Source organism: Lutjanus erythropterus, chromosome 14, assembly GCF_056507025.1.
Source record: "Lutjanus erythropterus isolate fLutEry1 chromosome 14, fLutEry1.hap2, whole genome shotgun sequence".
Classification (NCBI taxonomy): Eukaryota; Metazoa; Chordata; class Actinopteri; order Lutjaniformes; family Lutjanidae; genus Lutjanus; species Lutjanus erythropterus.
The window spans coordinates 12,607,866-12,633,816 of NC_139330.1; the positions used below are offsets into that span (position 1 = coordinate 12,607,866).

The window sequence follows — 25,951 nt, forward strand, 5'->3', positions numbered from 1 at the left end:
TCTGATTCATCACACCGTCTTGGTAATTCTTCAGAGAACTAGCAACTCTCACTATTTAGACGAAGAATTTTTTCCACAAGCACTAAAGGAAAGAAGAAAAATATGCATTTTTGATGTTGGGGTGAACTCTGCCTTTATACTGCTGCAAGAATGTCACACGTTATAAAAATTCACAGCTCTGCTATCGTTCAGATCCTTACCAGCAATCAAAACAGGCAACACAGCACATGGTTTAAATGGTTTATTAAATATTGCATAATACCGAAGTCACAGCAGTGTATAGTATCTTTATTTTAATATTGTCAATGTAACAGCACTGCAAATTGAAGCAAACAAACCAAACCTGTTGCAGGTTGTGCGTCTCATCACACTAGTCCATTCTCATGATTATTAATCATTAAGTTAAAGCATTGTGTCACACTTTTAGGTACTTGCACAGTAACTGACAAGTTCTTAGTAAATGTTCTCCCATCACAGAGACTAGGACTAATGGGAAAACCATGGTTACATTAAATATGTCATGGATACATTTCAGTGATACTCCCAAAGAAAAAAAAAAAAACATTAAATGAAAATGAGGCACGATTTTGCATCTAACATAAGGCATTATGATCCTCACAAATGGCAGCGTAATGTTCATATGCGTCAAACTTCCTGTGCTCAGTAACGCTCCACTCTGTGCTTTGCCAAAAAATCCTTCAGGTAAATAAACCGCCGCGAGTGACAGAGAGCTCCGTGTGACGCTCCCATCGCTCGCAGTCTATTTTTTATTTTACATATTTACAATCCTTCATGTGCCATGCTGCGTAAAAGTCTGCACATTCACTCAAGATGAAAATTCAGACATTTTTTTTTTTTTTACATATTATGTGTGCATTGGCCACATTCATATATTCATACATTCATACATCCTGTGATGTCTTATGGAGCAAAATATCACAGAAACAATCTAAAGTGAGTTGTGTTTTATGGATAAATGAGTGATTTGTCCATCATATAGCGTGTTTTGTTCTGTCAGAGAGGAAAAGCCTACACATCAACAGACTCCTGACCAATCAGCACATTCAAGTGGAGCTGGAGTTGCACACAGAAACAAAAAAGTTTAGCCAGCAGTGGAGGGACAAAAAAAAAACATGCTTTTGTGGTGTAACAAAATACCTGAATATTATATCAGTGCTATACAGGCACACCCAGAACGCATATTAAGTGTTTTGTGAGAAAACATTCCCTTGCTGATGTTGGCAAAGTTGTCAGAGTTGATCTGCACAGGAAGAAACATCTGATTTTGTCTCGACAGGATGAAACACTGATTGCTACTGAATTTACTTAAATTAAAGGGATGTTTCTGTTTATTTGAAATGGGGTTGCATTTATCCATAGTCAGTGTGTCAACTACAGTAGAGGCTGACTGATAGAAAGATAAAGAGATGAAACTATTCTAAATATAGCGTGCACTTGAACTGATATTGATCTTCTTGCTTGGGCCTTTTTTAGATGGCTACATTATGATATAATTTTTTTTAAGTGTCTAAAATCTATTTTGCTGCTGACCCTGTCCACCGTACTACAGTGCTTTGCACCCTGCACCAGTCTTCCTGCTATTTCTTCTCCAAACTGAGGGTGTGTTGACTGCCATCTACTGTAGCTCATACACTGACTATAAATAAGTACCACATGCAACCCCACTTCAGCAAAAACACCCAAACTATCCCTTTAATGTACTCCATTAAACTTCATATATCACTTATGTGGTAGCCACACACGGCTTCAAACCATTCAGGCACAAAAAAACAGATAAAGTAAACATACACTTTTGGATCTAGTGAGAGTTTTATCTTTCAATGCTTCACATTGCGTTTCTGATTTTCAGGCCATCATAAAGAGTTATACTAAAAGGTATTCCCACTGATAGTCTGGCACCAGTTGATTAGAAGTACGTGGATTTGGAAAGGGATCCAACGTCAGTGACTTAGAGCATCAGACAGCTCGCTACGTCAATGCAAACTAAACTGACTGCAGAATTGCCCAACAAACTGCATCCATCTGCCAGTCCGAGCAGGTCACAACAAGCACTAAGTATTATTTGCAAGTCCTTCTTGACAGCTCTGCTGAGGATTGATGAGCACAGTGCAGCGGTTGATGACAAGGCGGAATTTGATGAAAACACGAGCAAAGAAAAACAATAGCTATCATCTTTCCATCTGTGCGTGTAGGGGATCTATTCTGACATGTAGTGTCTGTTACAGGATCTGATGGTGCTGGAGATGTGGGAGCTCTGTTCTCACAGGACGACGCCTCTGATGCTTTGATAGCAGAATTCAAAGCCGTCCTCCATCAGGGAGCTATTGAAGCTCAAAGAACAGACAGTTAACCCTGTCACCATCACTTCTGTTCTCTTTAAATGGAAGGTGGACGGTATAATGATCATGTTTCATGCTCCGATTTGATTTGTCGATCTCCTATTGATTTTACAGTGCATGCTGTACTAATGCTGACCTTATTATTTAAGTCATTCCACTAACTGTATTACCCAAGTTGTACTGTAGTCATTACATATGAAAATATGTAGCCATATTTGGAAGGCCTCTTAAAGTTTTCTGTACACATTTACATGGCTAAAACATACAATCTTGTCAGTAAGGGCATGGTTAAAATCTCAATATGCTCTTAAAAATCACTATGATTATTTTCTAAGACACCTTGTTGGCTGTATTTAACACACTGAATTGTTCTGTGTGTCACCACTGATTAATACACTATTATCTTGTTAGGTGGGATCTCCCTAAATATCCAAACAGGAAGTTAAGAGCGACCACGCCTGTCCTGTGGCTGCGCTGAAGCCAGGCGTCTACCACCAGCTACCTTACAGGCATCCGTCATCAGCAAACACAGTTTACTTTCATTCAGACAGAAGAGGTATAAAACGACAAATAAATTATCTGTGAAAATATAGGAGGTGCATATACACTGTTTCGCTTCACTTTTATCAGACATGCAGCACAGTCCATGTGACCTGTATTTGTTCACTGTGGTAACTGAGAAAAAGAGAAGCTTACAGCTCACTTCAACATTTTAGTGTTTCTCGTCATGCACATGACTGTGTAATAACTGCTGTATAACAACCTTTGGGTAGAAAATGAAGGCAATACTGAACCGGTATCTAAAGCTACTGGGTTACACTGAGTTGTAAATATTGAGATGTTTTTCAAAACAAGCCAACACTGACTTTATGATGATTCAGAAAATGGAAAGTAAAGTAAAACAGGACCAGTTTCTGAATGGGCTCAATTAGGGCTGGGCAATATATTGATATTATATCAAAACTGTGAAAAGAGACTTCATATCTTCTCAGATTTTAGATATGGTTATATTGTGATATGACATGACTGTTGTTTTTTTTTCCAGGTTTTAAAGGTCCAGTGTGTAAGATTTACAGGGATTTAATAAGACAGAAATGGAATATAATATTCATACGTATGTTTTCATTAGTGTAAAACCACCTGAAAATAAGAATCATTGTGTTTTCATTACCTTAGAGTGAGTCCTGTATATCTGAGGAAGGCTCTAGATACATTTTTGTGAGAGTTTCATGACGACTGTTGATTCTCTTACATGCTACGAAGGGAAGAGTGAGGACATGTGTTTGCAATCTGCGAGCTCGCCACTAGATACTACTAAATCTCACGCACTGGTCCTTTAAAGGCTTAAAGTGATGTCATTTTCTGAACTTACCAGACCATTGTAGCTTTTGTGTTATTTTCTTTTACCCAGTTAATCATTATATCCACATTACTGATGATTATCCGTGAAAAATGTCATTGTGTTTATATTTTGTGAAAGCACCAATAGTCATCTCTATAATATTATTAATGTTGAGGTATTTGGTCAAAAATATTGTGGAAATTTGACCCAGCCCTGGGCTTCATACATAAGGCATTATGGATTTAAACTCTGTAGGTCATTTTCTTAATTCTAAAGTGAGGGAAATTATCCACCACATGATATTTCATACATGTATATACCTTACATGTTGATCCAAACACTAATGGGTTTCTTTTGGAGGCAAACTCTACTGAGATTTATGGTTTGCATTGTACTTGACTAATCATGACAAACACCTCTGGTCCTGAAAGGTAGCTCATGACAAACATCTTCAACCCCACATCACATAAAAATACATTCTGAATCCTCCAAAGTCCAGTTCAGGTAATAAGATCCACTCTTTGATCCATACACTGCTCTGCTGCCAGCCTCCACGCTGAGGTGCTACGTAAACACTTGTGCACGTGTAAATGACATGGACAAAATGGAAGCTATTATCTGTACAATAAAAGCTAGTTTGTGGTAGGTGTGTCACAGAGAAATTCCACGTGTGGGGATGGACGAATTCTGTGAACAAGTGTGTGAAACGTGGTCAAGGTGTACACCGTACTGAGGTTTAGGCAGTGAGCTGTCTCCGTCTCCGCCTCGTGCAGTTTGACATACCTCAGGCCGACCGATCACTTTCCCAGACAAATTGATTTGCCCGGCTAAATGACTATGCTAACCAACAGCCATGCGCGATAGTAATGACTTCCCAAGCTTGACAGGCAACCATGTGTTACAGCCAGATTAGATATCTTTACAGTTTCACCTCCTTCACGTAATTCCCAGGGAAAGTCCCGAACTGTTTTGTCCTCTTTGAGGTACCTGTAGAGAAAAACAAAAGAGAAACAAATATGAGGAAAAAAGATTATTTCTTTGAGACTAAAATGACCTAGATTTCAGTACAAAACCTCAATCTTAAAGGGACAGTTTGGGTTATTTAATGTGGGGTTGCATGAGGTACTTATCCATAGTCAGTGTATTACCTACATTAGATGTAGCTAGTTACAAGCGTGGAAGCTAAGCAATGAACCGCTGCGGACAAGTTCAGCAACAAAAGGTATTTTAGACACTTAAAAAAAGGTCCAAAACAAACAATATCAAATCAGTATCAGTTTAACCTGTTAATTCTGGGGACATCACATCTGCATCACGGTTTTGATCTCTTCTCTACATGGCTGCACGTTCGACCAGCAGCGTTTCAAAAACAAGGTGTTTTGCCCACCACATTTTGTTGGCTTGCTCAGATTTTGTTCCCCTACTATGGACAAGTGGGCTATGTGGTTAATTAATTTCTGTTTTTGTCTGGTTATATGATTATAGTATTTTATTTTGAAAACTGACTGGATTCTCTTTGCCATTTCTGTGTGTGACTTCCTGCCAGATCGATCTGCTTTGTGCTGCTTGACACGGCATCCATGAAAAATAGACTTGCCGCATATTTGAATTGGAGCAGAAAGCCGCTGCAGGTGGAATCACAAGTATTGCTTTGAATAATCTTGATTAGTCCTGGTGCCTGCAGCGCAGCTGTGCTCAGCTTTTTCTGACAGGAAACTGCATTTACATAAAACAAATATTGCTTGCTCCTGCTCAACCAGGCTCCTTTGGCAAAAACAGGAATTTTATCTTGCAGTTGCTGGTCTACCGATACCTCAGTTGGTTAGTTAGTTGTGTTATTGTGACTTCTGTGTTTTAAAAGGATAGTTCAAATTCACCAAAGTCACACAATAACACAAACAAAGTAATAGATCAAAGCAGTGATAGAACGGCAACTCCTCTGTTCTGCAAGGTAAAATGTGTAGTTAAAATATTCTAAATATTCTGTACACTTAAACTGACTGCCATCAACTGCAGTTAAAACAATGACTATCAATAAGTACCTCATAAAAGCCTGCATTAAAAAAAACCCAAAACTATCCCTTTAAACTTTTAAACAATTTTAGCTATATTTAAAATCACATGTGAGGCCTGTATATGTATCATCTGCTGTCATTCTGCAGAAACCCTATATGGAACGATGTGACACTGTGAAAATGACTCTACTTCTTCAGGAGTCCTGAGCATGCACATTGCACGCGTGCAGTCCTCTGCTGTCATTCTGCAGAAACCCTATATGGATTAATGTGACACAGCGAGTGTGACTGCACCTCTGAGGAATCTATCCCGAGGTCTGCGACACATACCGACAAACCAGCCGTCATCGCACTTCTCCATGACGCTGACGAGATCTCCCTCCCGCAGCTCCAGCTCGTCCTCGTTCTGCGGCACGTAACTGTACAGAGCCTGGAAACTGGAGCAGGACACGAGGAGAAGTTGGTATAATTGCAACACAAAATGTGAGATCTTTTTAAAATTAAAGCGTGAGTCACTTCAGTTACAAGAAAAAGCACAGATCTTACTCACATTCCACAGTTGAGACGGCTCGGCTCCGGGCTGCTGCTGTGGGACTGGGGTTGCTGGGAAATGATGAGAGATTGTTTACTGGGGTGGGGGTGCAGTCTATGGACAGAGTCAAGAGGGTGGTGGGACAGGGTGCTGCAGTACCTCACCGAGGTCTCAGCTATATTCAAGATCTCATTACACACTGCCTCCTAGTAGTAGTAGTAGATGAAGTCATCAGAGAAAGACCCGGAAGAGGCCGAGGTGAAGTTCAGGGGGGAGGTGAGGAGTTAGAGGGGGTAGGGGGACGAAGGGCGAGACAGGAAGGTGGGTCCAGTGAGTAGCAAGGCAGAAAAGGAAGTGATCCGTTAAAAGCCAGGAGAGAAAGCAGAGGAGACGTTGGTGGAGCCCAGGAGGAAATCATGAAAAGGCAAGACACCAGAGTGAGAGCATGTCGACAGGAAACATGAAATATTAGTTCACTTTTTTACAAGATACTCCTCAGAATTAACGTGCAATATTAAAGGGACAGGTACAGCTTAAAGAAACAGTACTACATTTTGGGTTAATGTTCTCTTGGGTACTTATTTGCTTTCTTGCTGAGTGTTAGATGAGAGGATTGATTCCACTCTCATATCTGTCCATTCATGAAGCTGAAGGCAGCAGCCAGTTAGCTTAGCTTAGCTTAGCTTAGCTTAGTATAAAGGCTGAAAACAGGGCAAAATGTAAACAGTTAGGACCATTGGTAAGGACAAGACTCAAAGAGCTCACTCCATATGGTAAAAGTGAAAGTCTGATGGAGTCAAGACGTCTGTATGGGTCAACAAGAGAAACTTTACATTATAAAATTATTTTTGGGAATGTAGTCACACTTGAGAGGCTTGGTCTAATTCAAAGCAATGAGTGTTGCCTTTTCTCTTGCAGGCTTCCTTAATGCTGTCAGGATTATACCTGGTCTGAACAATTAATTGAAATTTTATCAAAATCGCAATATGGTCTACTGCAATTTTCAAATCGCAATTCACAAATCATATCACAATTGCAATATCAGTCAAATATTGCCATTTGTTGTTTTAATCTGTTATTTTTTGGCTTTATTGCTGAAACAATAAGAAGGAAGGGTGGAGTTTGGATTAAAGAGAAGTGGATCTCAACGATGATTAACAATGCAGTCGGCATCTTTCTACCACTCAGCAAAATAAGCCGGATGCACCACCCCAGGAGGAGAGAAGGAGCTTGAGGAGAGGAGCCTTGCTAACCCAGCTTGGACTTGAAGCTGCTTCTGGCTAATGTTTGGTCAGGAAAATGAAACGGATAAAATGGGACTCAGGTGGGCCGAGTAGCGGGACCTCAGAGACTGCTGTGCCCACATCTTACAGAGACCTTCTCTGTCACAACATCCTGGATCAAGCTGTTGGGATGCTGTGACTTATCAGGCTGCACTGTGGGGTTTTGTTCAGTTTCTTGTTTGTTTTGTTGTCATTTCAGTTTTTGTTCTCTGTCCGGGTTTGTGTTCATTACCTGTAGACCACAATGTAAAAGTATGACTGGAACGGTAATGGTGGTTTTAACATGGATTAAACCAACAAGAAACAACTTCATTAGTGAGCTTTTTTTTGCTCTGCTAAGCTAGGCCGCTACCTCTAGCTTCATACTGAGCAGAAAAATATGGGTGTGATATTGATTTTCTCATTTAACTTTCAGAAAGCGAATAATTCTTTTCCCCAAAATGTTGAACTACTCCTTTAATGAAAGGATGAAAGGATAGTGCTCTAATATTTCACATATTTAAGATGTAGCACAAATAAAGAAGACATAATGGGAATTAAGGATGATGTGAGTCAAATGGATCTTTGAAGGTGATGAGTTAAAATGTTAAACAGAAGGCGAAGTCACTGAACAAACTACACATTACTTCTGTAAATTTCTGTGCCAGCTTACCGCAAACGAGTTAACGTTGTTGTTTTCTTGGATGTCAAACAGCATCACGGGGCTTCTGGAGCTCCGTCCATGATGGTCAGCCTCATTCCTGACAAACTGAAACACAAAGAAGTCAAATCAGCAAGGACGTTTCAAAATAAAAGCTTTTCTCTCCAGAGATCGCACCACGTATCCGCCTGCCGTAAACACTGTCATACTTCAGGCACAGTCAGCTTTGCATTTCCTCATACTGTAGGTGGAAATTTCAACCTTGGCAGCAGCTTTTGAAACAGAAGCCAACATGTGAAACCTATAAATACTCACTAATAAATATGTCACTGTCCTAAATAAACTTCCAACCTCCAGCGGCATCCAAGTCATAACACACCTCTGCATGGAACAACAACAACATGCAACCAAATGCTGAATTTTATAGAGAGAAAGAAACTTGAGCTCTCAAAAAATCAATCCTGGAAATAGAAGCACAATACAGTCTTTTACATCTGAACCTCGCTGTATAAATACTGAAGGACACTGTAAAACGTTTGCGTGTTAGTAGCGCACACACAACAACATGCAGACTTGCAGCCTTGAGCAGTGTGACTAGCTTAAACTTATTCCGACTCCACGGAACCAGCAGGTTCATCCCTCCATGCGGCTAAAATCAACTTCAGGTCAAATCTACGAGTTAGTCACGTCCTCCACACATCAATGTCAACTTCTTCATCCAACATCTGTTTTAGAGAATCAAACTGTCGCCCATGTTTCAGCCTGAGATGCAACACCGCACACCATGCAGAAGATACCTCTGCAGGGCTATTTCGCCTGCTGCCCGGGGCTGCGTGGCCCCTGTCCCCCTCTGCGCCTTCCCCCTCTGTCAGCTCCTTCTCCCCCCTCAGCCAGCCCTCCAGCACCGGCCCGCCAGAGGGGCTCATGCTGCGTGACAGACGTGGGGAGGGAGGGGAGAGCAGGAAGTCCTCCCCCTGAGGTGGGGTGAACGTGAGGAAGGGAGTGGTTGAGCTGGGTCTGGGGGGGTAAGGCGGAGGAAGAGGGGAGGCGGCTGGGGAAGCCATGGGGGAGACGCAGTATGGGCTGCCGGTGATGGGAGGCACGGGGCTGGCAGAGAAGGGCGGGGGCAGGTACTCGCCGCAGCGGTAGGACACGGTGGGCAGAGGTGGCAGGGGAGGGGTGGGGGCAGCTGGAGGGCTCCCTCCTCCCACAGTCAGGGAGATCCACTCGGAGGAGACAGCGTGGACCTCGGGGGAGACGGAGCGGCGGGGGGAGCGAGGGAGGGGCAGGGGGGAGGTGGTCAGGCGATTACGATACAGCTTTCAAGAGTAACGAGAATGTGGGAAGAGGAAGATGGAAGCAAAGAGAAGAAGAGGGGATGAGAGAAGGAAAAGAAAAGGAAACGGAAGATGAGACAAATTCAATAGACCAAAAAATGTAAATTAAAGGGTGGGTGTCAAGGTGAACATAGGAGGTAGTAATAAAAATCTGCAGTACATCCATAAATGTATCCTCCATTTGATCCCACAGTTCTGAGTCTTTACCTGTGGAGAAGCGTTGGTGCTGCGCTGTGGAGACTGGCTGACAGGAGGGTCGGGATACTCCACCCCGTTTTTGACGCGAGGTCGTCTCTGCACTTCTACGTAGGTGACGGGGAAGATGCCTTGGCGGTTGGTGCCTGAGATTTTGCCTTCATACCAGTTTTCATCAACTCTGCGAATCAGCGTGATCCTCTCTCCCTGCAGATAAACATTTTGTCGTTCCTCAGTTCCTTGTACGAGTAACAAAAGGATAAAAACATCTCATGTACACAACAATTTAAGTTCCTATCTAATTCCCACTCCGCACCTTTCTGAAGGACATTTCCACCACTGTGTCCCCGGTGAAGTTGAAGCGGGCGATAGCTTCTCCGTACTCCAGTACCTGCACCGGGGCACTTTTCTTTGGCTGGGCTTTTTCTGTGGGGGGAAGCAGCTGAAGAAGGCAACAAAGAACAAGAAAATACAATGACTCACACTGTTCTGCAGAATGCAAAGCATCTCTAAAACTTCAACTACAGTTTTTTCTCATTCGCTTTGGCTTAATTTTCTAAAGTTCTTTTCAAAAATTTTTCCAGTCTGCAATTTTTTCCAAAAACCTTTAAACAGTTAGTTTGTTATTCACAACAGATTTGAAGTTCTCGTTCATTCATGTATGTCTGCAAAAGAGTAAGAACAGCTGTCTACAATTTGCACAACAGCTACTTGCACATGGCGTTCTGAACAAAACTGATGAGCTGATTCTCAGTCTTTTATAGTACAGTAAGCAGTCAGTGTCAACCAAAAGTTTGAGCAAACAGAGACCTGTATATAAGAAACATTTCCAGGGTTGACAGACATGATGAAAAAACATACGGCAACAACATACTTTTCATTTTGGTGGCATTGTCCAATTTACTGACACAATAACCAGGTTTTGAAACATGAAAGAAATGTTTGCTTATTATGAAAAACTGTAAGAAATTATAAAATATTTATATATGGAATATTTATTATACTGTAAGAATTTATCATTTTTCCAGCTGCTTTTGTTTAAAGACTTATTACTGTGAGTGAAGACAGAGACAGACAGAAGACAGAGAGAACTCACATACCTCAACATAACTTTGAGGAAATATGCCGACTCTTCCATGATGTTCCCCTTCATACCAGTTTTGATCCACCTGTCGAATGATGTAGACGATGTCTCCTTTCTGGAACGGTAATTCCCTACAAATGTTCCAAAGAGATTAGTTATTCACATGGAATGAACAATTTTGCAGCATGAAATTGAAGTACTAGTGATCTCATGCAGACCTGCGATTACATAACAGCACTTCATAGCTAATCTGCTCGGAATATCTGATGGGTGGCTTTTATTTACATTCAAGTAAACGTTAAGTTGTAAATCTATTATCATTACTATTGTATAGTACTCTAAACAGTTATATCCTGTAATTAATTTTTGGCATCAAGCTGCTAACACCACCTATGAGTTAGTTTAAATATGTGTTTAAATTCATGCTGATAACATGCAGACATAGATAGATAGATAGATAGATAGATAGATAGATAGATAGATAGATAGATAGATAGATAGATAGATAGATAGATAGATAGATAGAATTTATTTTTGCTTACTTTAGAGTTTCTGCTCTGAAGTCGAAGCGAGCCATGGCTGGAGTTCTCTGTGAAGACATAAAAAAATAATTTAGCACCAGAAGCAATTAAAGAGTCCCCGTCATATTATTCAGTTAAGCATCATGTTAAGAAATGGCTTATTAAGAACCAATTTCAACACTGAACTATTTTTATCCACCTTTAACATGACTATACTCATACTGTACTTGTATCACCTGCTATTGATTTTTACCATAATGAAGTTACGTTTTTAACTACTGAATGCATTGTGCCATTTTTAGGAGTTTAAAACAGATAAACTCTTTCTCCCTCATTAAGAAATTCTGGACTAGTGTTTGTGTTAGAGGAGACCTTAAAGAGATTCAGCAACACGTTAGAGCCTCAGTCAGACCCAGTCAGACCTAAATCCGTATCTTGCTACAGATGTAGTGTAGTTAGCATCTTTTATTTGTTTGTTTGTTAGCACAGTTAATGCTAATTCTCGCCCTCTATGCTGGAAATCCGGTCTGCACTGGAGGTTTTCTTGCCTGCATTTGCACCTGACAACAACTTGCCATTGAATTGATTATGCACCAAATCTAGCTAGCAAGTGCAAATTTCCACCTTCAGTAGTGAAGTACTTCAGCATGTGAAAACACCTCTAGTGACAAACTTTGGACAGATACAAGTAAATATAGTCAAGGTCACACATTTTTCATAAACATGAGAAAAACACATTTTTGACTGGAGGGTTTCTTTAAACTGGATGACACTTATTTTATGACTACAATTACATGTATATTATTCTTGGCAATGTACTGTGAGTGGGTGGAAGTTATTCAAAAGACTAAATACTCTTATAAACCTACATGTTTTTGTTTACCATACTGCCTGGGCTTTGTCATTTATGTGTGAAGAAATGACTCTTCTGGAATCTGTTACGAGCCTTAAATCTGCTGGAGCTGTCCTTTCAGTGCCCCACATGAACATAAATATTGTAGCAATGACAGGAATGAGGTGCTTGTGACTGACTGGGTTACTTGTCCTCTGGAGCATTCCCAGTAAGAAACTACTGCAGGCTGTTTACTTTGAGACTGGTCTGCCAAAAGAGCAGGCGTACCTTGGTAAACACGCAAATAATACCAGTGACATTACATCTCCTGTAGATATATGGCTCGTAAACAGTCTGCAGTGTGGAAGTGAAGTCTGGAAATATTCAGCGATAAACTCAACAACTCATATTTTGCCTTCTATTACGGCTCTCGCCCTCTGAATGTTTGACCCAGAGGAGAAAGCCATCTGTGTGTGCAGAAATCCTGCTGACAAGCCCGTCACCCCCTCACAGCCACAGACTGACAAAGCATCTGTCGTCTTTTTCCTGCTTACAGAGGGATAAGACGTGACTCTGTGTTTGTACCTCTATGCCTGATTTCCTCTTCTCTGTGTTATCTGTGATGTTGAGCAGGTCTCCGAAGCGCTCATTGGTGATGAACTGGTGGTGCGTGGGGACAATGCCTGTGTGTCGCCTCGACGCTGTGTCAGCCTCTTCCTGTTCCCGCTTGAGCCGCCGCTGCTCCTCCAAGATTTTCTGCCAGGAAACCACACTGAAGTGTTTGTCCCTGCAGATATGGGTCTCTGCTACTCTTTTATTTATGTGACACATTCTTAGTTATCTTTAATGCATGACTTTCTTATTCATAACCCAGCTCTCTTAGCTAAAGCATTGTCAGGGCAGTGTAATTTATCAAAGTCTGAAATTCACCTCTTTGTCCCCATGACGCCTCCGCAACACTTCATCCTGGCTCTCCCCATGTGCTGGGGACGAGTCTGAAGCAGAAACAGAAAGAGGATAAAGCTGTGAAGCATTTTCACTGCCAACTTCAAGGCAAATCATATTCAAGAACAAAACGTTTCAAATATAAGATGATGATATTGCAGTCAACTCCTTAATTCCAAAGAACAGAATCATAAAAATATACAATAAATACAACCAGGCATGCTTTAAATGAACACCATAATCTCTGCAGCACTAAAACAAAAAGCACACACACATCCAAAAAGCCAAATGTATTCCTGCATGCACTTAGGAATGAACACAGAATGATCCAATGTGTGTTCATGACAAAACAAACGCTGGAAAGAAAATATGAAACCTACTGTATCTTGGCCAAAGAAATAAACATGGCATCATGGTTTTACTGATCGACCAACCAGCATCCATTAGTTTATTGAGGTTTCACCTTGTTTCTATTAGCTACGTATCTCCATGATTTAATTTGCTCCCCACATCCACCATAGATGTTTCATTCTGTGTCCCAGCAAGGGCCACAAGAAACAACTATCACTGTGTTTCAGGTTTGTGTCTGGTGCCCCGAGAACCGGCTGTTTGTTACATAAAAGAAATCAAAGCAGGGAACATCCTGTCTGGCTAAAACAAACCTTTCATGGTGAGAGAATGAAAGATGGCAGATGTAAATTGTTCCCCAAACAGAAATAAAAACAGATACAGACGTGGTGAGACATCAGTTTGAGAGAGCGTATGCAATGTTTTATTGAAATCTCCTGCTTAAACATTACAGAGGAATACTGGGATTGTAGTTTAAGGTGAGGACTTCAAAGTCAGTGCCTCTATCTAAGATTTGACATCTCGTTGTGCAACATATAAAAAGAAACTGCTAACACTTTATGATGACCATTATTAATTAATAGTAGATTGATAGTTAATCTTCAGTGAATAGTTATTTTACTGTTAACAAATGCTCAGATAAGTCAATAAAATTATTTCTAAATGAGTAAGCAGCTGTGTAATAAGCAGGATAATGTAGAGTGAGCGGGTCATTATTGTGAAATAAATCTTGACAGGGTGTCGTGTCGGGTTTCTGTACCCCCCCTTCAGCGTTTATTTCACAATAATGACCTGCTGTACATTATTCTATACATATGCACCATTTATTAAGCAATTGTAAAGGTTTCTCAACATCAGTTGCAACTTTATAATGGTAAAACAATTAATGTTAATGTCTCATCAATAACGACAACTTGGCCAGTGTCAGTTTTGCATGTGCAATAAATATGCAACATCTGGGTAGACTCTTCAAATAAAGGCACAAACACTACTTGGGTAGGTTTAGGAAAAGATCATGTTTTGGTTTAAAATAAGTGTGTTACTCATGTAAGCTCACATATATAATGCATAAGTTACATTTGTAGTTAAATATATACATTATTATAATCATCAGCTGCAAATTTATAATAGATATCCAAATAATGTTTATAGATTAGGTTTACAAACTAATTATTAACCATTTAATTGTTACAAATATCTGCTCCATCTGTCTATGTAATGGTTTCATTAAGGTTTACAAATCATTCAGAAATACTTGATATAGTATATAAAATGTTATAATGTGTGAAACAATAAACTGTTGACTAATTTAATCAGAATGTAATTCTGATAATCTCTTATCGACTATAATATAATATATAATTTATACATTAATTTTATATTTAACAAACTAATTACAAAAAAATATCATAAATTAAAGGATTACTAATAATAAGCAAACATAATTATCATTCCATTGTTTGTTAACAGTGAAATAACTATTGCTAAAATTTAACTGACTATCAATTTACCATTTATTAATGATGGTTATTATATCAATGTTACCAAAAATATTATCCTGTAATGATAAAACACAGAATTGGGTCTGTATCGATGTAATGCTTATGCAGACTCTCAGCACTCTTGCATACAGTTCAAATCTGATGTCACCAGGAGATATATACATTACCAAAAGCTGCCTGAACCTCCTACAGTCACTGAAGTGTTTTGATGCATTACTCATTCACAGTGAAATGGAAGAGCACCAAACAGCACACTCAGAATGAGATGGAGGCTTTCCTGTCACTTTGTAAACACACCACACAGACTAGAGATGGAGGGCGGCGGCGTCGCTTTGTAGAGAAAAGGGACACAAGGTGAAGAGAGAGGCGAGATAAAATGAGTGACCACAGAGGGAGGAGAGAGGAGGGTGACAGTGGTGAAGGGATGGAGATAGCCACCTCTGCGGTGAGCTGCCAGCGGCTGCAGTAGGTTCCCGTTGGCGTCCAAGCCCTGCCCGTTACTCAGGTGGTCAGTGTTGCTTCCGTCACCGTTACTCAGCCTCTCCAGGACCTCCAAGGAGGACATGCGCTGAGGGATCAGAGGTCTAGGCTCAGGAGACAAAGTGCAGGGCCTCTGGGGGCCCGTCGTCACCTTGGTGGCTAACAGGGTCCTCCGAGTTTGATTTGACTGCAAGTTCTTCCGTAGCCTGAAAGGAGCGGGGCCCATGAGGAAGAGGTTCCCGGGCAGCGTGGTCTTCTTCTCTGCCGGCGGCCTCTCCTGTTGGGTTGTGGCCTGCTGCCTCTCGTGCCTGAGGATGGTGGTGAAGCGAGTGTAGGAGGCCGGGCAGGAGCCTTTGCATTTGCTGGGTTTGAGGAGGAGTTGGTGGTTGAGGTGGTGCAGGAGGTGGTGGTGGTGGTGGTGGATGTGGTTGTGTTGTGGAGGGGATGGTGTAAGCAGTGCGGAGGGACTCTTTGACCCACTGACATGTTGGTGGATCAGTTCTGGGGAACTTTTACTGAAGATCTGCTCGACTTCGGCCTCAGTGTTGGACGGGGACTCAGTCCTGATGATGTGTCCGTCCTCTGAGGAGGGCGCAGCCTCCTCCACTGTCACACTGACCGGTGACAAGGCCTCCTCCCCACAGCTCTTCCTCTCTTCGTCCACTGAGGAGCAGGCATCTGTCTGGGTGGTGTCAGCTACCAAAAGTGACTCCGCTGACACTGCAGACGCCATGTAGAGGTGGGCGGGGCTGTGGTTGGGGCTGTGGCTGTGGCTCGAGTGCAGGGTGGGCAGGGAGGAGGAGCGGCTGGGAGCTGAGCTGGACCGCTGAATGATCATTTCAAACTCGCTGACCCGTGACGACACTGCGTCCCGTGGAATGTTACCCCCGTCATCTGCCTCTGACCTCTCACCCCCGTCGGCCTTCGCCTTCTCAAAAAGAGAGGCCAGGCTGCGGACGCTGCCATGAGGGCTGCAGCCGGCCGAGCTGGGCCGCTGGATGTGATGCATGGTCCTGTACAGGCTGGAAAACTCTGATGCACTCCTCCTAATTGCAGGGGAAACATTCCTGAGGCCGTCAGCGCACTCAGTGCCACAGCTGGACTTAGAGTCTGCATGTTGCCCACTCTCCCTTTCCTCTGCTCCAGCAAAGTCCGTGTCACATGGCCCTGTGTACAGATCCTCACAGCTGTGGGCCTTTGGGTGCCTGACAGCTTTAGTCCTGCTCTCCTGACTGTCACCACTGGGCGGCAGCAGCTTGGGCTTGAATTTAGAGGGCAGGATTTGGGGTATGCAGGCTTTGGCAGCAGAGAGAGGCTTCATACTCTTACACTGGTTACCTATTGCATTACTGGCAAGAACCGATCGACTATTTACAGAGGAGCAGGGTGAAATTATATAGCCATTCCCACCTTTATAATCCACTGGCAAGCATGCAGGACAACAGAATAAACAACATATTAGATTACAATGATCACAGGTTCACACACACTAAAACAGAGTCAGGCACATTTCTAAAGTAAAGACCGAGTTCCATCAAAAGTAGATGAGAAGAGGAAGCAGACTTGATGCATTGTGCATCAAGTAATAGATGACTGTTATACTAACAGCATGGTGAAGAATTATGCTTTGTCAAAATGGATCAAGGGAAATTTACTGTCTAACAGGTACTTGCATTATCAATATCACTGTAAACAGCAACATAACAAGTGAAAGAAAGTATTAAAACAGCAATATGCAATGAAATGTTATGTGATGTTGGAGCTCGTATAGGAATTCTTAACACTGACTGCAGTATCAGTACAATTTAAAAACAAAAGGAACAAAAAAGATCTATCCTGTTACTTATTTTGTATTCATGTTCAGGTTAAATCGTTCTCTCACATGACTGCTGCCTGTCCCACTATAACCTCCTACATATATTCTTCTCCTCTACTTTTAGCGATTAGACAGACGGCTGCTGTGATGAATGGCCCGCAGCAGCGCTGTTAATACACCACTCCCCCACACAGTTGTAAATAAAAAAATGTATCCTGAGTCAACCTGCCCAGTAAAATATGATTCAAAAACCTCTGAGAAATACTCCACGGTCACAGTTCTTGGCTATAGTATACTCGTGATAGCGCTACAGATGGAACCGGGAAATGACACAACACTTTCACATGCTGTGAGACACTTGTGTTGCGTGTGTGACCCATCTGTCACGTTCATATCTACCAGGAAAACACACGCTGAGGAAGTTAACTAGACTGTATCCACAACATGTGGCAACTAAAGGGTTCTGGCCACTGAAAATCCTTCAGGCTCAGTTCTTCAAAGCACAAAGATTAATACAGATATTTTTTATTTCATGAGCACAAGACAGAAACACATGATTAAGTGTTTGTTTCTAGCACTTGGCTATTTTCTTTGGGCAGGAGCATGCTAGTCAGTTGACTGGAGTGCCAAATCCATTTACTTCATGGTTCTAAGATTCAAAGCTAAAACAACTATCTTGGTAATCTTTGTTACAAGGCTGCTGATGTGAACGATTCCTCTTTTAAAATATTCATATTTAGTCCATATGTTACTGTGGAAATATACCAAAATTGAACTGAATGTTTCTGCAGGGACATCTGTTGCGTGTCTTCCCAGATGTAATGTAATGACATGTATTGGGTCACACTGTCCCTTCCTTTCTTTTCCTTACATCTCCCCTCCTCCCCGGCCATGTGCGCAGGCATTCCAGCCCCTGACCTCACACTGACAGCTGACTTCCTCATGCCTACCCACCCTCTGTGTCCCTCCTGTTTATCTCACCCCTGTCTGGCCGGGTTGTGAGGAGCAGAGCTCTGTTTATCTCTCTCGTCCCCTCCTCATCCATCCCCTCTCTGGCCCTCCGCTCCCTGGCGCTGGAACGCTCTGGAGTCTTGCCCTAAGCCTGCCTAGCGACTGGCGGCTCACAACTGGAGCAAGAGGGGGGGAAAATCCCCAAGGTTAGCTTCCATCAACTTAGCAAGACAACCTCACTCCCTCCATGAGTTTTCCAAAGCAGATGGCCAGTACACGCTTGATGAAAACGTCCATGGCATCAATAATAAATCAAAAGCTGCTGGGAGAATGAATGCTGCGAGGTGATTGGCCAATGCTGTGAGGTCTGGGAGCAAAGAAAATGTGTGGATTCCAACTGAAAGGTAAACGGAAACACATGTATCCCTGTCTGACACTTTGAACAATCCAACATCAGTGTCTGTAACTCATTGGCTCTGTCTCAGCAGGAAAGGCCTTTAATGGCTGCACTGTCTACCCTCCACATCCATAAACATACACACACCTGCCTTTTTACAGGCCACATATGTAAAGTGGCTGCTATCCTACCTTTAGAGGAGGAGGAGCTGCCATGGCGCTTGTTTAGGGCCCGTAGACCTTGTAAGGGAATGTCGCCGCCCTCCAGGACGCTCTTGTAAACATGGCGGTCGCATTCTGGAGCCCCAGGCTCGCCCGTGGATGATCCACTGTCCTTCTCCACCTCGCTGTGTCCAGACTTGCTTGAGGAGCTAGACGGTGGTGAGAGGAACGCAGACAGCTAATTAAACACAGTCCAATTCATTCAGAGGTTTTGTTACATGTTTTCATGATAAACAGAGGCGCGCAAATTGGGTAATGAGCTGTCATATGGTTCTTATTTAGGATATTTTGAGGTAATTTCTGTCTTCTCAGACTTGTGGGAGACAAAATAATGAGAGACAGAAAAGCCAAACTTGAGTGAGAGAAAGTGCAGGATTTGGAGGCTGATGTTGAGAGAAGGTATTGGCTACCACACATATCTTGGCATTCCAGAGAGGCCAACAGGACAGATTTCTATAAATATTCTCTGAACATTCCCACATGGTGCATCAGCCTCTGCTGTGCACCTGTACAACTCTCAGGTTTACTGTCTTTCACATTTCGTTCATGTAATACTCATGCTGCTCCTCTATTTCTACAGACAAACATGGTCATTAAACTGACAGAGACTCCTGTATCATCTACTGTAGGTGAATTAAAAACTCATACAAACCTCTTTTACTACTGTAATGAGAAAGAAAGAGGAAGGTATTTTCCAAAATGTGTTTTACAACTGCAGGGCTGCCAAGTCAGAGTTTTACAAGCTTGCACAAATGTATGGATACATTACTCCCCTTCTTCACCACCTCAACAAGAAGCTCTTTCATAGCTGTTAGGAAAAAAATATGTGTGCTGCTGACTGCAGAGAGCCATTAAAATCATGTTGGTTCTAGGTTCCTTATGAGAATTCACATAAATCCACTGTACAGGAAATCTGCAGTACAGGAGCCATGCTAGAGTTCAGATGATCTCTTGGGAAGGTTCGAGTGAAATCAACAGTCAGTATCCGGCCTGACAGAGCGCACGTGACAGTAGTCACTGCAGGGTTAACTGTAATGTTTATCTATTTACTTTGAATGATGAGGAGTTCATTTAAACGCCCATTATAAGTATGTACAACAATGGCTTTTATTGTGAGGCCATTATTGAAGCCAACTATTTTAGTCATTTTTCAAAGATAATAACTTCCATGCACACACAGTGGATGTCTAATACTGGCCTGAAAACACACAAATTCACTTAGGTATTCATTCATTCATCTATAGACACTGGCACATGTGGTTTTGCATCTTACAAACAAGTGATATCTTTACAAGAACACTCCTAAAATGTCTCTGATTTCAAACAGACCCCAAAGAGGGGAAACGTCCTGCCCTCAACATATGTGTCTTTGAAGGAAGTCAGTTTATGACTTGAGGTTTCCTTTGAAAAGTTTGGATGAGCGAACTCCCACGGGCCCTTCATCAGGAACCTCTTCAAAATAAACAGCGAATGAATGGATTAAAAAGTTGGGTTGGGAATCTCTTGGCTGTGATGACATAATGATTGTAGCAGATGGAAAGTTCTTAGCAGAAATGGAGGGAGAAGTTTATTTTCCCTGGACTGTAGCGGGACACAGTCACCATGGCTCGCTCCTAAATTCCTCACATTTTATTACACAAACAAAAATAGAAGATGTCAATCTCATCAGACAAAAACAAAACAGATCAAGGGCTCTGTGGGCTTTGTTTTAACAGCTAGCATCCTCTTTCATAATCCAGTTGCTGGTCGTAGTTCTGCTCACACACCCATTCAGAGGGAGATAACGGTTTTTGAGTTATGCAGCAGCTGGGCGAGTTCCCTCTATACGAGTGACATCCAGGTTGCTATCTTTAAATAAATCACCACATAGCAGCCATGTCTCCACTCTACAGTCACCCACCCCCCCTAAAAAACACCATGAAATCCAGACAGAGGACACACTGTTCTGGTAGCTTTTTGCCTTCTTAACAGGATCTCCTCAGGAAGCAGGAGTCCCCCCGCAGTAGGCGGGCGAGCTCTACAGGGTGGAGAAATCTCTCACTGACATTTATCCCCATAACATGCCTTAAATAATCAACAACCTACTGGAAGGAGGAAGCAAGATTTTAAAGCACAAGTATGCGAATAAGAAGGAGGCATGGACTTACTACTGCTGCAGGTCGGAGGCTGTTTCCAGGGGGCTGAAAGAGGGGGCACTCTGCAACAAACCAAACAAAGAAGTCATTGATAGATCCACAGGAAGGTCTCCTCCAGCTAGAACAGAGGCAGGAGCATTAGCTATGGCCAGATTCTCTCTTCTTTCCCTCTGTGGCGTTCACTCGCTGGTCTGGGTTTTTGTCTCGAGCAGCCGGGGTTCTTAGCTTCTCTGGACTGGGCTTGGCATGGAGGGAGCAAGCGTGTGTTTTGGCCTGCATGCAAGTTGGAGAAAACAAGCGGCAGTGAGGAGAGTGGAGGGAGGGGGGGAGGTGGGGGAGTGGGCGGGTGGGTGTGCATCGGTCAGGGGGCGCCCATGCGGGGAGGGGGCTGTCACAGGCTCAGCCAATGGGCTGCTGTCTCCCACTGAAGCCGTCTCTTTTGTCTGGTATTGAGTCACTCTCATTACCACTGGACCAGACCAGGGGACAATTAACCAGCTGGTGGTGCGAGCAGGCCGAATTACATACACACACGCACACACTCACACTCACACATTCTCACACACACACACACACACACACACACACACACACACACACACACACACACACACACACACATACTCGACACTCTATCTCACACACTTTAAGAGTCAAAAAGAGACACAAATGCTTCCTGACAAAGTAAAGGACACCGTGAAACATAGTAGAAACAAATAATTATAACAATGTTATGAAGACAAAGAGAAAAACATAAAGAAATAAACTGTGAGCACAAAGTGAGTGAATAAATGTTTAAAGGAGTAAAAGAGTATTTAGGAGCAGATAATATCTCCAGTGCACAGGGGTGATCATTTAGTGTGGTAGCACCCACGAGCATTTTGAATGGTTTAGAGCCAACTAATTTTAGCCCCCTGTTTCTGTTGCTTTCCTCTTTTCGGACGTCACAGCAGGTAAAAATAACAGACGTGACACGGGCACTATGAATAAGAGCGCAAGTGTTGTTTGCAAATACGATTGCACAATCCCCATCCCAGCCAGCCTGGCCCTGCTGTTAATACCACATCCACTTCCCCCACGGCGTGGCCAAGCCTCCGCTTCCCACACCGATGACCAGACAAGGAGCATTCTCAACAGCTCATTTGCCACAACATGCCTTTGCACTTAGTTGCCAGGGCAGGATGATCATTAATAACCTTTCAGAATAAATGCCTATCTTTATAAGAACAGAACATCAGGCTGGCAGGTCTATAGTCTGATCTATTTATAAAGCCAAATGTTCCATGGCGACTCGGGGAACACGCCAGTGTCACTGAATAATCTGCAGCTCTTCCTTGCTCCGCCACGTCTTGTATCCCCATCAAATCTGATATCAGGGAGAGAAGATAGTGTCCTCTCACACCGCTGGGTAATTGGGCTTACCCACACAGCATCAGTGGAAAGTAAACAGGAAACAAGCATGGAGGCTTATCTGGAGTGAAGAATGGAATCTTAATCTGGTTATTTACAAGATGCCTGATTAGTGTCAGTTTATGTGAACTTTTCTTCATGTAAAAGGGTCAAACTGTTCAGCTTCCAACTAATCCTATACTGAGCAATTTTTAAATTTAATATATCTAAAGTGTGAATTGAATTACTTTTGAGTATTTTGTAATTTGTATTTTGCTGGGCAAAAGATTTAATTTGTAACAAAATAGCTAAAAAACTTGTATTTTAAATACAAAAAATACATTGATATGCCAAGCGCATGCCAAATTCTACTTTCAACTGTCCCAGACTTTACAGCCAGTTTCCCAAAGTGAAGTTCTGTATTTTCATTCTACTTATTAAATAAGCTCAAGGTGCTCCAGGCTGCTTGAAGGCGAGCGGGACTCACTCTATCATTGACTTTGTGTGTGTAAGCACATGTGTGCCGGGTGATGCCACCTCACGTTTTTAAAATTTGAACACCTAACAATTAAAATTATATAATTCCATGGCCCATAAATATAACTAAAGCCCCAGCCAATATATATGTCAACCAATATAATCGGTGTGATACTGGTTTATCACAGCTATATTGATCTCTATCTCTATCAGAATCTGTTGTGCAATAAAATTCAACAGAACAAAATGCAGATTGTTTTACTTATTATCTTTATAGACAGAATGTTGTCTATATATGATCCTTTTTCTCAATTTAGGTTTAACATATACATATTTTGCTCTAATTGTGTCTTTTATTTAAGTCATTGATAATTGTTAAAAAATGTTGGTTAAAGTTCACTGTTTCAATGCCCTGATACCATTTTGGATAAAGTTTGTTGTTAAACTGTAAAATTATATATCATACATATCTTGGTAAAAAGCACTACCCCATTTTGAGGGATTACTGCAAAATGTATATATGTATATGTATATATTCTACATTCTCTGTATTATATTGTTATATAGAAGACTATTGGCTGATATCAGTTGGGAATTAAATGTAATACTTTTAATAATTTGGAATGAAAAGTTGCTCTATTGCCCCAGAAATGTCCAAGACACCGTGTCTTTGTGCTATTTTATTGTCCCAAGGACAACATATGTCATTTTATGCTCAAATAAGACATATTTTATCCCCAGATTAACCCGAGGAATAAACTGTACATTTTAACCTAATCATAGTCTTTAGTGAAATGTAAGTGCATAACCCTAACCTTTAACTAAAGTCACTCAAACCACCCAGCATGCAACTCTGAACTTGCAGCCTCACACCTCTACGATACCCTGACTGGCCATTTCAGATCTACAGTATAGGAAATTAGAAGAGCTTATCTTTTCAATGTAGGAGGGTTAAGATCAGACTCATATTGAGGCTATTAAATCCATAAAATGTGATAACATCAGATTATCAGTTATAAATGCCTTGTATTTTAAACTTATACATTTTCTGATTTCAGTACCTATTTAATTACCTTTGATTGATTGTTGTTTTGATACATTTCATGAGCAAGTATATTTTTCTGTATATCAGAAGACACGGGTAGAAAGAGTAAAAAAGATGCTAAAACTGGTTTGATTTATCAGATAAAGTTACTGAGAATGAAACTACTTGCATAACACAGTAAGAGTGTGAAACGTCCTAAGCTGTATAAGGACATGACTGAAGGCCTCGGTGAGTCAGTGGAACACCGATGACAGCGTTTCTGCAGAATTTCCTGTGCATGTTTCCTAACAGGTGTCCCCCCCCCCAACTACTCAGAGCCCCGGCTCCTGTGCGCCGCTTTCATATTCAAAATAGCGATCATGAGTAGGTCATGGTAACATGAATCTCATTCTTTCCAGCACCTTATTTGTGTTGATATGTACTCATGAAAACAAACAGCTCCCCCAGTGTGAAGGGCCTGTTATAGCCACGCCGCCCCTCTTCTCATCTCCACTAAATGCTTAAAGGTAAAGGTTAAGTGTATAACAGAGGTTAAATATGACAGCACAATGAGCTAGCCGGCTTACGAAGTTGCCTCCTTTAGAATATGTCAGGTGCTAGGGGGGAGGCTCTACAGTATGTAACTCTGCGCTGAGACAGTGTGGCAGCAGCCCCCTCGTCAGCATATGCTCAACAGATGGAGTCACTCTGTCGGTTGTAGGGGGCCAAAACGCTCTTCCTGACCATAGTTATGTGTGGAATTCCAGCTCCAGCTAGCCAGCGTAGATCGATGAGCCTGCTGTTTGACCGTAACTGTCACTGGAGGTGTTTTCAGACCCCTCGTGAACCTAGGACTTGTTAATATTAATCAAGAGGACCATTACTGTGATTATACACAGGTGTCACTCTTAGTCAGTGGCTATTAGGTGACTGGAAGTGGCCACTGGTAGGAGAGTAATGACGATTTGACAAGACAGGATAAAGAAGAAGGAAAAATAAGTGCAGTCTTGTAGGATTATTTAATGAATTACTCAGTGAGCCTGCTCTTAAGAGGTATTTGGTTGACAACTGGCCAATTAGCGGTGTGAAAACCACATGAAGACGATGTGGATCAGAAGAGGCAGATGAACTTTTAAAACTGTCAAGAAGTTTCCCCTTATTATAATACTACTTCACTAGTAGAAGTGGTTCTCCACAGCACTTTGAAGGTTATTAATAAGTACAAGAGCTAACTGGACCGGAGCCATGAAGCCCTTCATTTAACCCTTGAGCTCTGATGTTTTTGCCGACTTCCAGCCATATCGCTCCTCTGATAATACCGAGTGAGCACTGATATGTCAATCAAACTCCAATGAGCCAGTGTGTCTGGCTGGGCCTTAAGGTCAAATACTGCACATACCAGGTGCAGCTTTAGAAGTGACTTTGACATTAAACAGGAGCCAGTCATCAAGCCGAGCTCATCTGGCAAACATCCAGGCTGCCATGAGACAGAGTCAGGCCGCCTCCAACGCTAAACCTCCTCCACATATACACTAACCTGGAACAACCGTGTCTGGTTGATGCCGGGACGTGACCTCATGTCGCAGTTACACCTCATATGATCCAGGGTGTGGCTCCGACTGGCAGAGAGCGAGGAGACCCAACATCTGTTTGTGGGCGGCCGGTGTCACGCTCGTCTGGTGCCAACTAAGGCCTGCGGCATGGATCTGCCATGACACTGTATACTGCATCAACATGCCTGCACCCATTTGGATATTTTGGTAAATATACCAACAGATAGCAGACGGCCAGCAATTATTATTTCAAGGGCCTGGGATTACCCCGGAGCCCAGTGCTTGCATGGACTGCAGCCTCTCCAAGTGCAGAGTGACTTCTGGATGATTCATCCAGTCCAGGACTCTGGCTTATGACAGGTATTCTAATTGGCAGGGAGCACATCAAAATGAACAAAACAAAGTGTTCCTCTTGGGCGGAAGAAGAGGGGTGCTGCCACAGTTGGCAAGAGATAGCAAGATCCTCTTGTAAAGAAAACATGGCAGTGATAAACTCACTAGAGCCCTGTGATAATTTCATTGATCTTTTATCATAGGCACCTGTGCTACTACTGGAGCATAATAAATCTTAA

General features: G+C 42.2%; 1 protein-coding gene across 4 annotated transcripts in view; it reads right to left on the reverse strand.

The window, feature by feature from the left end:
• Nucleotides 1-1,495: 1,495 nt before the first annotated feature.
• Nucleotides 1,496-25,951, reverse strand: part of sorbs1 (sorbin and SH3 domain containing 1) — a 53,952-nt gene continuing 29,496 nt past the window's right edge. For 2 of the 4 annotated variants that reach the window (XM_084735299.1, XM_084735300.1), the window contains exons 15-27: nucleotides 20,949-20,998; nucleotides 18,772-18,950; nucleotides 13,072-13,136; nucleotides 12,727-12,897; nucleotides 11,331-11,377; nucleotides 10,805-10,919; nucleotides 10,021-10,146; nucleotides 9,717-9,911; nucleotides 8,970-9,491; nucleotides 8,185-8,280; nucleotides 6,268-6,455; nucleotides 6,048-6,154; nucleotides 1,496-4,689 (exon numbers count right to left, since the gene is read on the reverse strand). In XM_084735299.1, coding sequence (XP_084591425.1) covers nucleotides 4,622-4,689; nucleotides 6,048-6,154; nucleotides 6,268-6,455; nucleotides 8,185-8,280; nucleotides 8,970-9,491; nucleotides 9,717-9,911; nucleotides 10,021-10,146; nucleotides 10,805-10,919; nucleotides 11,331-11,377; nucleotides 12,727-12,897; nucleotides 13,072-13,136; nucleotides 18,772-18,950; nucleotides 20,949-20,998 — 1,929 coding nt within the window. In that variant the 3' untranslated portion in view covers nucleotides 1,496-4,621. Of the gene's footprint in view, nucleotides 4,690-6,047; nucleotides 6,155-6,267; nucleotides 6,456-8,184; nucleotides 8,281-8,969; nucleotides 9,492-9,716; nucleotides 9,912-10,020; nucleotides 10,147-10,804; nucleotides 10,920-11,330; nucleotides 11,378-12,726; nucleotides 12,898-13,071; nucleotides 13,137-15,374; nucleotides 16,839-18,771; nucleotides 18,951-20,948; nucleotides 20,999-25,951 lie in introns of all 4 variants that reach the window. The other 2 variants (XM_084735302.1, XM_084735301.1) reach the window with 2 other exon arrangements.